At 42.9% G+C, this 14846-nt stretch overlaps 1 protein-coding gene across 3 annotated transcripts in view; it reads right to left on the bottom strand.

The window, feature by feature from the left end:
* The window catches only part of PDE7B (phosphodiesterase 7B), a 293064-nt gene that overhangs the window by 131294 nt on the left and 146924 nt on the right, over positions 1 to 14846 (bottom strand). Inside the window, exon 1 of one of the 3 annotated variants that reach the window (XM_014850589.3) lies at positions 6263 to 7266. The exons of the other annotated variants lie outside the window; for them this stretch is intronic. Within the exon in view, the coding sequence (XP_014706075.1) occupies positions 6263 to 6500 (238 nt within the window). The 5' untranslated portion in view covers positions 6501 to 7266. Of the gene's footprint in view, positions 1 to 6262; positions 7267 to 14846 lie in introns of those variants that run through there. 3 annotated transcript variants of the gene reach the window in all.

Here is a 14846-nt window from a genome sequence, read left to right as displayed (position 1 = left end):
CTCATTTGTAGGACCGGGGAAACACACACCTTCCACATTCTATTTTTGAAATTACGTTGAGAAATATACAGACTGTTATATGTAAAAGAAGCAACTTTTGAAAATTTAGTTAATGTAAAATGTTCCAAGATGCCTGAACAGGGTAATTATTTTAAAAGTATGTAAAAGCAGGGATAATTTATATGCATTTGCTCTAAAATTTTCTAATTATCAGTAAATTGCAACTTCTCTATATGAAGAGAGGACTGTCTCATATTAGTCTTGCACATACTTTATACTTTTTTAATAGTTTTGAAATGCACTCTTGTGTATTTTTATTTTATTTTAAAAGCTATAATGACTAATCCTGATCTTTTGCCAGAATATAAGTTTAAAAATGATTCCATTAAAAGGAAGAAGTAGAATTCATATTTCTTGAGTAATCTGTGCCTAGAAAAAAAAGCCCTTTCATGCATTTAATGGTAACTTGTGAGCTATTTTATTCCCTCTGATGGCTTCCCTTTTTTACTTCTCAAAGTGTATTGAGTGGCTGACATGTGAAAGATGCTAGGGAGAATACAAAGAAAATAGAATGTTCTCCAGATTCTCAAAAAGCTGAAAATCGAGAAGGGGAGGAAGAAAAGGTATAGTAATTATAATAAAATAAAATGATTTGTCTGTGAAATAAATACGAAGACAGTTCTGTGAGACTCCAGAAAGGAAAGACAGTTCCCCCAGGAATCTCAGGAAGGCTTCACACCGGGAGACTGATGAGCGGGGTCTTCAGGAATAGCAGAGTTGGGGACAGGAAGGGAAGTCATTTTAGGCATTGGCAACAATGAGCAGAAAGCAAGTAGGAAGCTGTGAGATGCCTGTCTTGTCCAGGTGGGATCTAAGTGCTTCTAGAACAATTGTGACAAATAAGATGGGAAAAGTGAGCTTGTCCCAGAGTGGAGCGCTTCAAGTGAGGGATAAAAGAATCTGGATTTTTTTCTGCAGACCATGGAGAACCATTGAAGGATTCTGAAGAGGAACAGGACACATTCTGATTTTCGTTTTGATGTTACCGATCTAAATCGCAGAGTAGAAGGGAGTGGGGTAGAGACGGTAGTAAAATTGGAGGCTATTCCAAGATTCTGGACCAAACCACATGAGGTTGGCCAAGGGTCCCAGAACCCAACAGAAAGGAGACAACGAGTGTGAGCCAAGTTGTTGAAATAGCATGAATACGAGTAGTTGCGACAGCTAACCCTTACTGAGAGGCACTTTCTTCTTGTGTCGTCTCATTTAATCCCCACCTCGTGTGAAGGTGCTATTGTGATTCCCTTCTTACAGAAGAGGAAACTGAGGCAGAGAGAGCTGAGGTAATTTGTGCAGGTTCGCACAGTGCAATAATAGGAAGGCAGGAATTAGAATGCGAAAATCTCAACATGGCAGCAACACTCTGCTATTCTGACTCTGTCTGATGGGAGACTTTGAACCGGTTGGCACCGGAGAGCTGGAGGAAGTGGTTTGAACCTGCGTTGCCACGGGGGTGACATCATTTATGAAAACAAGGATGTCAGGTGAAGGAACAGGTTTAGTGCCAGGTAAGCTGGTGTGTTCCAGTGTTGACTCAATCTTGCATTCACATTTAAAGGACGGATTAAACTGTCAATGGGTATTATCCAGTATAGCTACGGATTGAATGCAGGCCAAAGTCTACAATATGTGATTTTAAGAAAATGTTATGAATTATCGTCATTATCTACTGTTAAGACTAATACATTCTTTGATCAAACAATGTCCTGCTTTGAATGAAATCAGTAATATTGATCAGCATTTGAAAAGTATTTTTGAATTTTTACAAGTGTTTTTGAATGTTGCCAGCTTTATCGCCGATACTTTGAGTTGACATAGAGGTTTAAAGGAACGAGTGCTTGTTTTCACACTGTAGCCATAGACACAACTCTGATTCCTGAATTCATAATTGTTCTCTCATTAAGCCTTTGACTCATCTCTGAGTCCCTGGTGCCTAGCACAGTCCCTGGTATACAGTAAGCATCCAGTAAAGGACCCTCAAATTATAATGATCGAAGTGTTCAGTCTTCAACATATTTAATTTATATCATGCTTGATACTTGAGATATTTTCAAATAGCACTTTAAATGTCAACCGAAATCGTAGAGTTCTGATATCAGAGAATTCTTTTGGAGGTTTTCTTGTCTGAAGTTGCTTGATTTTCAGGGCTGAATATAAAGCAAATTTCTGACATTTATATTCTCCTCGAAAGGCAGGACAATGGCTATGGGGAAAATGAATTTTTTTGAAGGAGTTGTGTGTTTTTATATTTTTCTGGAGCCAAAGGCTATTGAAATGGAAACAAGCTTAATAAATAAGTAAAATACGATGTAAAATTTAGACCTGGGACATTGGAATGAAAGGTAAGCTCCTCAGCTGCAGAGTGTGCTGTTATTTGGTTGAATTCCGAAATCAAATTATTTATTCAACTAAGAACAAGTCCTGTGAGGGGATGTCTAGTCTTCAGCAGGTTGCTGACTAGAATCACAATTAGAATAATATTTGCACTCACAGCTCTGGAGAAACCATCTATTTATTCCCATCCTTCTTCCCTCTCCCCACTTCCCACTCTGGGCAAGCTCTCACCACCAGGCTTTATAGCTTACTTTCTGTTGACAACGGATGGAGACCCTTCCCTGGGCCTTCCCAACACTTGAAGCTTGGATCTAAAACTAAAGCCCATAAAATATGTAGAAAAACGTAAAAGAGGCACAATCCTTTGACTCATTTTCCATGGAAATGGTATTTTTCTGGTGTGACCAAGGTTTATATTATATCATGAGTTCCCATGTTTGCCCATGGACATATAATCAATGAAATCACGTTCTGGTCTAAACGTAAGGTACCCAGCATGTGTCCTGATCATGTCAGTTCTGCAGACTAAAGGTGGGGCATTGAGATCCTGGTCTGGTTCCGATGCATCACTGTGTGGCCCTGGACAAGCTGTTTAGTCTCTACTCTACTATTTGGCTTGTTTGTGTTAACTGGATAATTAGACCATCCTTCGTTGGCTTCATGAAGGGAAAATGATGTGAGTATTAATAAAATTAAATAATTGGGTACAATGCAATGAGCTGAGCTGACGTTCTGACTGGGCACGCTGATAACTTCCAGAGCCCGTCTCCAGGGCAAGCAGTGTCTCAGCCAATGGCCAACTCTGGGGCATGCGAAGATGCACGCACCCCAAAATGCAAAGATGACGAGCCCTCTTCCTCTTGTCATCCCCCCATTCCTTCCTTCAGCCTTTGCTTTGAGTAGTCACCAGTAGTCTCCAGTTCACGCCCATCTGAAGACGGCAGGAAGATGTTCACAGGGCCACCTCCTCTCTCGCACTTCCTCTCACTCTTCAGGGGATGCTGTTCCTCGCTGTCCTCCATCACTCGTGATTCAGTGCATGTCTCCTTAAAATCTCTCATGAATGCATGTTTATACATTTATTTTCCCACAAATTCTTTGGCTGTCTCCCCTTATTACCTAAGCAAAATCTCAGAACACTTCTCTATTTCATTTGTGAGAAAGTTCCAGTTTTGTCTAAGTATGAGTAAAAATAATGATGTCCTTCACTAATGAAAAGAAAAGCTGGAACTTTTAAAGTTCAATTCAACTTATTAAGAAAGAGGGACACCCATCTCTAAAGTCCTCTAGATTGCTGGTTCTGTTCAGAATTTCTGCAACTTCATGGTTTTTAAAAATGGAAACCTATTTATCTGTTATCAGACACAGTCAAAATAGAATGTTATAGTATTTAATTTTCCTGTTTTTAGTTGCTAGCACAGCAAAGACATTGCATGCTGTAAACGTAGTATGTTCAGTCCCTACAGGTAAAGACAGTAAAGAGGAGGGAATAAATGACTGTGGGGGAAGATTCGGGAAGGGTGGGGAGATCAAGAAAGTCATTGCAAAGAAAAGGATGCTCGAGCTGGACTTTGTAGTTTGAATAAAACATTTTCAGTTGGCCAAGTCAAAGAAAGACCTTCCAAGCACAAGGCAAAGCTCAGATTCAGGGCACCACTTGATGTGTTTTTGAGGAACGGCAAGTTGATCAGTATTGTCAAAGTATACATGGTTTGAGGGCTCTGAGGTGAGGGTCAGATATGAGAGAGAGAGAGAGAGAGAGAGAGAGAGAGAGAGAGAGATCACGTGTCTTGGTGTTCTTTTGAGGAGCTTTCTACCGTAAACCCCTGTACAGCTTAAACCATCGCTTTCTAAAAATGGAAAAAATGCCAGATTTTTGGAAATATCTACAAGTGTTCCTGAGGTCCCTGCTGTCACCCTGTTAGGTTAGATGGCACAAAGCAGCTCAGGTGAGGGGGAAATGCGGCATCAGGAACCAGATGGGAGAAGCAGGAGACAACTGGGGAGTGAAGCATCTTGTGTTTGGGGCTTCACCGACGGCCCCTGCCACATATATGGACGATAAGGCTTTATGCCCTTGCTTCCCTGCCTTGCGGGCCCTCACCTCCCTGAGAGTGGGAGGGTGGGGGGAAGAATTGCAGGCAAGCAGACAGCCTTTGGGAGGTGTGGTAATGGAGCCGACCTCCCCCAGGCAGGACAAAGGGGACAGCAGACCAGGGTGCAGGGTCCCTGGGAACCAAAGTGGCTGCGGAGACATAGTCTACTGAGGGTGAGGCAGTGGTCTGGGGACACAGTAAGACTCAACCAGCTCAGCTTTCTAATGTCCAGGAAAAGGTACCTTTTAAGAGAGAAAAGTTACAGGAGTGCTGTTTTCTCTCTGTAGTATTGCTTTTTCAGCAATTAAACACCCACTAACATATAATATAGGTAATAATATACGCATATCTCCGGAAACATGCTAACGTCTGCTAAATGAGGTAGTTTTATCAAATACGTAATTTGAAATATGAATTTTAATCATTTAATGTACTGAAACAAAGGAAGAGTGGTAACAGTTGAGTTTTCTGCCCAAGGAGGGTTTTTCCATTTTTCTTGTGTTCCATTTTTCACATGGAACATGAGGTGGCTTTAGTGTGACCTCATTTCTTCTGACTGAGACCTGTGTCCCTGGGCATCCATCTCCCAGTTATCTCATTGGTCTCCTTCTCTCTCCTCAGCACTCGTTGTTTACCTGAGACCAACACTGGTGCTTCTTCAAATCTTTTGGTTTTCTGCTCAGAGTGTTATTTTTTAATAATATTCTTTTTAGATTATTAGGCAACTTAATAAAAGTTTCTGGCTTAAATTATAAAAAACAAAATTCATCGAGTTTTAATTTCCTAGTCACTTTCCATGAGAAAGAGGGAGGTAACTTTTTGTGTCGCTCTCCTGTCTAGTCCCCCATCTGTCACCCTCCATGGCACGTCAGGATTCCACTGCAGAGGGCCAGCCAAGACTTCTGATGTGTAAACACATGCTCACATTCGTTCTTCTAAACGGAACCCACCACTTTCCCCAAAGGAGGAGAGCACCCCACAGCTGGTCACGCACGCTTGGTTTCCTGTGTTATTGGAGCTGCTGGGCCCCTGCACAGGGACGCTAGCTATCTCTGTGGTCGTGGTGCCCACTCTTAGAAACACAGCCAAGTTCTCCACAACCGTCCCAAACACAGCACATTCTCATCACATGACAAAGCCCCTGTGAATCATCATTTCCACATTTGTGAGTGAGTTGATTTTTCCTGATATCAAGGAGAGAATTTGTGTTACTCTCATTTGTCAGAAGGGGAAACCAAGGCAAGGAAGTTTACCAACATTCCCAGGACATAAAAAGCTTCCAGGCAAAGTCAGTCTTGGGAACATCATACAGGCTGCCGTTCCATTGTTAACAATTGGAAAATATATTTTACTTTATCTAAAGCATTACAAAAGCAAGCCAAGAAGAATATTCTCCCAGAGATAATTCTGACCTGTCAACGAGAGGTTCCAGAGGCAGGATGGACACTAAAGTCCAACTCCAGCCCTTCTCTCTGGGGACTGATGCTCAGGACATTCCACTTGTTGAAGCCACAGGGCGAGCAAGTGGCCCACAGAGCCCAGAACCTGGGTTTCTTGATTTCCAGTCCATGCTCCTCCTACCACATCCCTCTTAATTTTAAGATGCATTGCTGCCATGGAGCAAACACCCGTCAATCACGGCCCATGGCCCTCGGACCCTGTGCCACACAGTGTGTCTTCCCTCCCTGCCCCATTTTTACGGTTGGGGCTCTTCAAGGAAGGGCCTGACGGTAAGCAGCCCTGTTCCCTTCCACACCTCCCGGTCAATTTACCTGGAAAGCCGTGCAGAGCATCTTCAGTCTCCAGCACGCCTCTCTGTTTGGTCGCCTGCAGCTCACTTTTGGATTTCCAGACCAGCTTGACCATCCTGATCATCTCTGGCGAGTCCCAGGGCAGCGGCCCCTGCTGGCACCCCGGCCGGCCGCCCGGCGAGGATGGCAACACACCCTCGGGGGCCGTCCACCTTCTGCCTAGCTCTGCCGAGGGGAAATAGCGCTCCAGCACAGGCATTCTGCCCTGGTCCCCAGGAGAGGAGCTGGGGCTGCTGCTGCTGCCGCCGCCGCCGCCGCGGCCGCTGCCACCAGAGGGGAAGTGCTTCCCAGGCAGGGGAAGGCGGACCCCCGAGAGATCCTCTCCAGCTTCGCGAAGGCAAGGCTCCTCCAGCCTGGCACGGCCCCCTGTCCTTCCCTCCAGGCCCCGCACAAACGCAGCTGCCGAGAGCAATGCCCTGCGCGGGGTCACTCGCTGGCGAGGACCGTGCTGTCCTCGATCCTCGGAGACAGAGCGCGTTTTCTCCCCTGTCTCCCTCTCTCTCCCTCTCTCTCTCTCTCTCTCTGTCGGGCGCTGACTTCACAGCACTTAATTAATCCCAGGCTTCAGCTGGAACGACAACAGGGGAAAAAAAGCCATCGAGGTTTTTGCATTGGCTTTTCCCCTTCTGATTTATCTGTTCTCAGTTCTCTTTTGTGCTTGTCAAAGTTTGCAAGTAGCTGGTTTAGTCGCTAAGGACTTCAGGCAGGGAAGCGGGGCTCCCCTTACACCAGCCTCTCCCAGGGGTCCTCTGGGGTCCAGTTATGCAAGGTGTCAGGTAAGGAGGCGCCCCGTGGTGCGGGAAGCCTAGAAGCTCGCCTACTGCAGCCCTGCCAGCCCCACGGAGCTCTCGGAAACCGGGAAGCTGAGCATCCGCACAAGCAGTTCGCAGCTGCCTCTCTCGGGAAGGTCTGGCCGGGGGCCACCTCGCCTGTCCTCCGCCGTCCGCCCTGGGCTGGGGTCATTCAGAAGGCCCTTGGAGTGATCCTGAGCACCACAGTTCACACACTCCCTCCTCCGCACCCCTCCCCCCTTTGCTGTCCTTTGGTTCTCAGCAAACCTAACTGGGTTTTGGCCTATTAGTCAAATCCCTTTGTAACCTCAGCTGCCCTTCAGCTGGAAGGGAAATAACATTGAATCACATTCCAAAGCTAACTCTGAGAGCAGTGAATTAGGGAAGCATCAAGAGCCCCACGCAAACGTGCAGTGGGGCTGCATAGTCCGGGCACATAGCTTGGGATTGTTAAAAACCCATTTCAAAGGAAAGTAATACATAATAGTTTGGAAGGGTTTTCGTGGGGGGCCAGAATGGCAGTGAAAAGAAGGAAAGAAAATATTGAAGAGTCACTTTCCAGAGACAGAGCACTGGGGACTTAGTCCTTGGGCCGCTAACTGCTGTGTCCCCACCTGAGAGTGGTTCAGCTGAGGACAATCGTGGCCACGTGTCTTGGGTCCGGCGGCTCAGAGACAGAGGCGCTAACCCTGGAAGTCAGAACCAACATAACAAATGGGGACGCCCCCTGTAGCTTATGAAAAGCACTGGACGGCAACGAAAGTGGGTGGTATTGTGTTTAGCACTTTTGCCAGCAAATTGAGTTTGTAGGAACAATTTGAACTTGAGCGTTCACATGGATAGCTCCCGTTTCCTCAGAGGCCATTGCAGCAATTCTGTCTCCTGCTCACCTCTGCATTGCAAGGGGCTTGATTCTGCCTGGCACCTGACTTTGCTGGTGTGCAATCTGCGGCTCCTCTCTGCGTTCCTTTCAGGGCTGGTTTATCAACAGTCGTTTGATGTCTCTTTAGGGGAGAGAAGAGCAGACTTGGGGGGAAGAGAAGACCGTTGCAGGGCGTGTTTTATTTCCATGCCCTCACCTCGTTTTTTAAAAGTTGAAACCAGCAAAGGCTACTGCAATTTTGTTGTTATTATTCCTCTAAACCCATGGTTAATAAATTTAGCTTTCCACACTGAATTAAGTGGATTTTCTTTTTTTATGCATGGAAAAGTACCCTGGCAAACCTACTCTCTGTCCCAATGGATGAAGAAGGGTCAACGTCCTTTGCGAGTCTGAAACAACAATAAAAGACACCGAAGACACTACTGCTCATGAATTTCATTATTAAAATATTGACCAGACAGCTTTCCCTGTAACAGCCAGATATTCATACAACCAATTAGGGAGTAATCAGGGATCCACTGATGAGAAAGATGGGCCTTTTCTTACTTCCCTCTTGGCTGAGAGATGAAAGGATTTGAGCACTGTCTGACACTCCCGCCGCTCTGGACAGCCCTTCCAGTTCTTCTCTCCCCTGCCATCAGACTGGGCATGAAGGCTCTCCAGAATTGAGATGATTTTACTTAATAAGTACATGGAGGCTGCTGCACCCTATTAGCATATTTCCTGAATAATGTCTTAGATTCATCCTCAGTCACAAACTTCCTTGACATAACAACTGAAGAGTTTCCTAAGCGTTTGACTATTTTTACTTTTGTTCAGTTATTTTGCAATAGTGCTTAGCATCAGGATATCCTGACCCTTGGAACAAAGGGGTTAAGAACAAAGAAAACAAATATATGATATAATATGTCACATACACCGACGTATTAAGAATACAGCTCCTCATTGCACATTTCTTCAAGAATGACATTTTTTTTTAAATCAAAGGACATAAATTTCCACTGTATTCTCTATATTGTTTTACATGTTTCTTTGTAAAAATATCTTAGCGAAGCCCCAAAATGTTGGATCATTGAACATGAATACTTCCTGGTGGAGGCGGGTTAGGGCCAGCAAACCCCATCTCAAACCTGCATTCTCAGAGAGGAATCTGCTTAACCTGAAGATTTGAAAATTGAAAATATTGCACAGTTAAAAAAATCCTCTCCGATGTGGGATTATCTTCGTCCCAGGGCAGAAGTGCAAAAATACCACAAGAAAGGTCGTTCTCATGGTATTTCTGGCTCACATAGAAACAGGAAGTACAGGAAATCTTGTGAGAAAGCTTGGCTCAGGAGGTTTTTGGCTCGACTGCAGGCTCAAGAGATTGGGACAAATTGACGAGATGCTGGCACTTATTGGACGAGCATCACCAAACCACACGAGTTCTCCAAAAGGTGCTTTGTTACATCTCATGGGCTGTGAGCTCTTTTGTCTTTCTTATAGTTACTCTGGAAGAGCGTACCTGTAAACTTATGACTTCTCCCTTGCTCAGTGAACATCATTCGCCTTGAGATAGTGTCTGTAGCCTCAAGTTTGGGTCACCAGGGATGAGCAGGAGGGGCTGGGTGGAGGTTCTGTGCCCAGAGGAGTCAGGGAGCAAAGAGATCTCCTCTACGTGACTTGTAAGGATTCTTACATATCTTAATATCCATAATTACTGTGCTACAGATGGGAAATTTTAGGATAGACTTTCAAAATAACTTCATTTTTTTTCAGGCATTGTGAGTCAATCTAACTTTCCATTAAGAGGAAAAAAGAGTAGTTTTTTTCCTGTGTGTAAGAAATGCAATGAGAACTAATAAAGTCAAAACAGCTTGTTCCAATGGACACACTTAACTCTATCAAAAATACTTTGCTGTGTGTTTGCAACTCTAAAGGAAAGAATTGATAACCATAATACTAAAGTATATAACCAAGAAAAAAGTCAAAGATTCAGAATGATTTAGAATCTGGATTATTTTGAAGAATTTCTGGAGTTTGGGGGACTATGTAGAAAACTGTAGACTGAACAGCTGTTCTGGTCACTAAGCAAATAAGCCCTTATGATAGAAGACGCAAAAGAAAATATTAACAATATTAAATATCTCTAATCATTTTAGAGAGTGTAAACTTCTGAAAACTGAGAACTTAGAAATATATGTGCATTTCAAGGTTCTATCACTTTGAGTCAATCAATAGATTCTTGCAAAGCTTCATTTTAATGAAAGTCTTCTCACTCAGATGTTTTGGAAGTACCTCGTACACTTATTAACTGCCATCCCTCTTCTATCTTTAAAGAAAAATTTCAAACTATTGAGGGAGTTTATTCATTTTGTCCTGACTTTTCCTCTCCATCAGTTCAAAGACGGATGTGTAAACCACACACACACTTATGACCACCCTGGTTTCACAAATGCAATTCAAATGAAATTCAAAAGGAGCGAGGAAGGAAAAACAGGTCTTTCAACTTTGTTTAATGTAGTCTAAGTAGAAGAAGCTCAAACAATTTACAGCGTCCTTCAGGAGAAATAGAAATGTAATAACTTTGGCCTTAACTAATCTCGAGGAACGATGCCAGCAAGTAGGGAAAAGGACTTGGTCTACAGACCGACCATAGAAGGCAGCACATATTCCCACTGTCACGTGGTGGAGAGGGGAGAGAGGATGGGGCAAGATGAGGGAAGATGAGGTGGCAGAAGCGGAAGCAGAAGGGGTTGAGCTGACAGATTCCTAGTTTGACTTCACAACAGGTGTCTAAACTACAACCAATTATTCTCTTCGTCACTCTGCAAATGTGTATTAATAGCAAGAGCAACTGCAGAAGGGAGACCCTCTTGTGCCAGCCCCTGGTCCTTTTTCAGGCACTGGGGACCTGCCGGCCTCTCCCACCTTGATTCTGGTTTTCACTGAGTTACCTCTTCTCTATTCCTTTTCTTTGTACATTTAAAGAGAGAAACTGAGGTTTTAGTTGGCACAAGACCTCTATCCTGGCTCTCAGCTATCTTAACTACTGCACGGTTTACTGTCTCTGACAGTTAGCCTACAACAAATGAATCTAGTAACACAGGGGTTGAGAAGAAAATGGTAGGGAGACTGGATTTCTGCACTTTGCTCCCCCTATGCTGCTAAATATGACCTGCTATTCTCTCTCTGTTACTGAACGTCTGATGCTTTCCTGTGAGATGATGGCATCCTCTGGCTGAAACCTTTCTAGGATTTCAGAACTTATTTCCGATTGTGAAAGATTTTAAGTGGTGGTAGAGAACACTTCACAGTTTCATATTCAGATGTGTCAACTTCTTAAAAAATAGCTACAACAATGAAATCTTCAAAGTAGCCCTCCAAGACTACTTATCTTAGGGTTATAAAAACTGTGTTTCAAAAAACTGAACTCACCACTGAGCTTTGCCTCAAACTCAGCGACATCTATAAATAAGTATGATGGCAAAAACCACCTTATTCATCTCACTGGGATCTTGTAAGAATGAAATAAGGTTGCACTATGAGTTATTTATAAATTGTAATGTACCATAAAATTTGAAAATTACTATTTTTAAACTATAAGAAATCATAATTGACAATTTACCTAAACTCAAATTTTGGCTATACTTTCCTGGAATCTGTTAGAAGGTTGAAAAGTCAAATCTCCCAACCTTTGAAGTAGGCCCCACTTTGGAAATTCATATGCTCATGAGGATGCAGGAGTAAAGGAAATCAAAGAGAAGGTATTGGAGAGAGAGTACTGGAGAGTGGTCCCAATGCGAGAGAGAGTGAGGGATTTAATGGTATAAAGGTGGGGAAGATAAGCAAAATGATGAAAGTGTGAATGAGATTAGATAGGTGAAGGACAAAATATGCAACAGAAGTGGCTCAATGGGACAAATATTCATTGTAACTGCATTTTGGAAGTGTGATAACAGCCACGAATCATGTCTGGGATGTAAGCCTGCATGATCTTTACTATGGGCTATTTGGTGCTCTAGTTAATGCTGCATAGGTTTCCTTGATTGGGAACTTCAACTTCAGTTCACAATGACTAATGGGTGTGTTTGATGTGCATGAGTTGTACAGCTTTGCATCGTATGCTCCGGTAGTGAACATGTGTCTTCCGGCCTCCCACTGGCCTCATTTCCCTAAACAAACTTATGTGGGCCTCAAATTTTTTCCTTGGGGTCTTTATTCCTCAAACATTTTTATAATTTTGATCATTCCTAGCTGATCTCTGTTTAATTGGTAAGTGTTTTTAAAAGAAGTGTAGCGTGTAAAACCAAATATAAGGTTAAAAAGTGGCCTAAAGAAAGCCTGAAATATGTTTCCACTTCTTTTGCAAGTGAGATGCATGAGTTCTGGATGCTCTCAAGAATTAGGCCAGGCTGAGAAGATCTCAAGGTGGGGAGACAATCCAGACATCCTCGAATAACTGCTGGGACATGCCCGAGTGAGGCTTTTTTTCTTAATAAGATCTAAATAAACTAGATCACTAATAAGATATAGAAAGATTATCAACATAGGCAACATAAAGGGAAGATGAGAAAATGGTAAGAAATAAGATCTTCCAACAGGATATATTTTTTCCCTTGCATTCATTTATGTTTATGTTCATGGAGTTCAAGGTCAATTTGGAAGAAGGAGATTTCAGCTGCTATATGTATATGAAGTGTGATCCTACTGCCTCTTCAAATTATTCTTTTTTTCCCCCTTTCTTTCGCTTACTACATCCTAGTGACTATGAATTATATAAAATGTCTATGCCAAACGGTGTCCCTCAGTTGCTTGTCTAGAGGAATGCTTCACACGTGCTATTTGCATACAACACGTGGAGAAGCTGTTACCGTGTGGATTCTGGTTGGGCAGGTCTGGGTGGGGACCTGAGACTCTGCATTTCTTTGGGATCCTGGGGATGAAGAGACTGCTAGTTTGTGGACCACACTTCCAGGAGAAAGGCTAGAGGACTATCACGTGGCAGTCATTTTATGCCTCTCACGTAATAGTTATTTATGAAAGAAAATGCAGCAAAAGTCCAACACTCAGCTGGAAACAAGCAACCAGAACGCAGGGACGTTCATGACATCGAGTCACTGCTTGTCTTCTAAATTTTGTTTTGTTTGTTTCTTTTCTTTTATGAAATAATGTTAAAGAAAGGGTTGAATATCAAATATAAGCCACTGCAATGAATAATATATATGATGGAGTCTTAAATTCAAAACCAAATGGCTATTTTTGAGAGTCTTTTCTCACCAGCTGCCAGACAAAATTCACTTAGGTCAGTTTGGTATTCCTCGTCCTTTCCAGCATTTTTCTGGCCTCCTGTTGCTGTTTTCAGAATGATCGGATACAGGCAAGACTCCGAGTCTTGGATCTCTACCATCAAGGATACTCTCATGGACCCTGGCTCCTTCATTCGATTTGTTAAAAGTCCACATAAAGTGGTCTTTGGATGAAGCCTGGTACTCTTTCTGGTGGTCATATTCCCAGCATGAATGACTGGTGACCAGATGATTCCACAAAGCAAAGATGGTAAAAAGAAAAGTAGGCATTTATGGCACTACCGCCTGCGGCCAATGGTGCTGCTGACTCAGAGAACCATACTGCAATGTCACAGCCTCAGCGAAACACACAAAAACCCACAAATAATAAATAAAATAAACAGCAACAGGCTGTGCTCTTTATCAGGTATTGCCCAGAGTTTCTTGCAGCCCCAGACATGGAATTCATGGGAAAGTGATGCCACAAGCAAGAGGTACGTGAAATCAACTGGAAGACAAGGGTAATCAAGAGCATGAGACCAGAGCACTGCCACATTTATATGATTAAAAGTGTGTACAGTGAACTAAAGAAGAACGCTTAGAACAAATGGAAGCATCTGCTGGTAATTGGAAACACAGTTTGCTGTATTTTTCCTCCATTATCTTTCTGCTTCTTTCTAGGACTAATTGCTTTGCTATGATGACAAACACCTACATTTCCTGTCATCCATGGGCGTAACTAAAAAGCAAGAAAGAGAAAGCTGGCAGATGTTGGAATAAAAACTAATATATATCATGGATCTTATTTTAGATAATTTTAGAACCTGTTTTTCATTGTGATGGCAGGAGAATCGAAGGTGAAAAGCAAAACTGAGGCCACTTGGCTGGTATATAGACAATACACAACACGTTCTCTGTATAGGCCAGTCTGGGATTCCCAATGAAGCCCCTTTTTTGATATGTAGTGTTGCTAGGAGAATAATACCATCATCATGAAGGAAAGACAGCCCAGCACACAGAATATGTGACAATATTGATGCATGCATAAGATCTTCATCACCAAAAGATTCTCATCAAAAGAGGTTCCTTTTGGTAACTTTCTTTTTCACCCCACATTCAAATTCTAACTAAATTTTGCTCCTTCTACTCCATAAATTATCTAAAATGATTGGGTATCTTTCTGCCTATAGGACATGGTTACTAGCTGGTCCAGCTCTATTTTCTTCTCTGATCTGAGTCCTGCTCTCTGTGCTCCATGACCTCCTTCCTGCATCCCTTCTGCATTCTGATACTGGGACTCCTTGCATTTGTTTGTTCTCTGATCTATGTTTGCTTTCGATGTTAACGTTATGTTGCCTATTTAAGTGCAAGGTAAAATATACCTGCCTCTGACTTGCGTGTGTTCATATTCCTTGCTGCTCTTATATTTGTGTGTCTCTGGTAGAGTTCAGGGTCAACTCCAGAGCTGCTTGTCACTGGTCTTTTCATAAAGGTCTTTTTAATGCTGTTAGTACTTTCTTTTCTGCTTTAAAACTTTCAGGAGTTGATTGATTGAGCTACTATCAAAATGTGTTTTTCAAGTCTCTCATTAACCATTAAAAAAT

Source organism: Equus asinus, chromosome 24, assembly GCF_041296235.1.
Source record: "Equus asinus isolate D_3611 breed Donkey chromosome 24, EquAss-T2T_v2, whole genome shotgun sequence".
Classification (NCBI taxonomy): Eukaryota; Metazoa; Chordata; class Mammalia; order Perissodactyla; family Equidae; genus Equus; species Equus asinus.
Note: the sequence above shows the minus strand (reverse complement) of the source record. Positions and strands in the feature narration are given on the sequence as shown.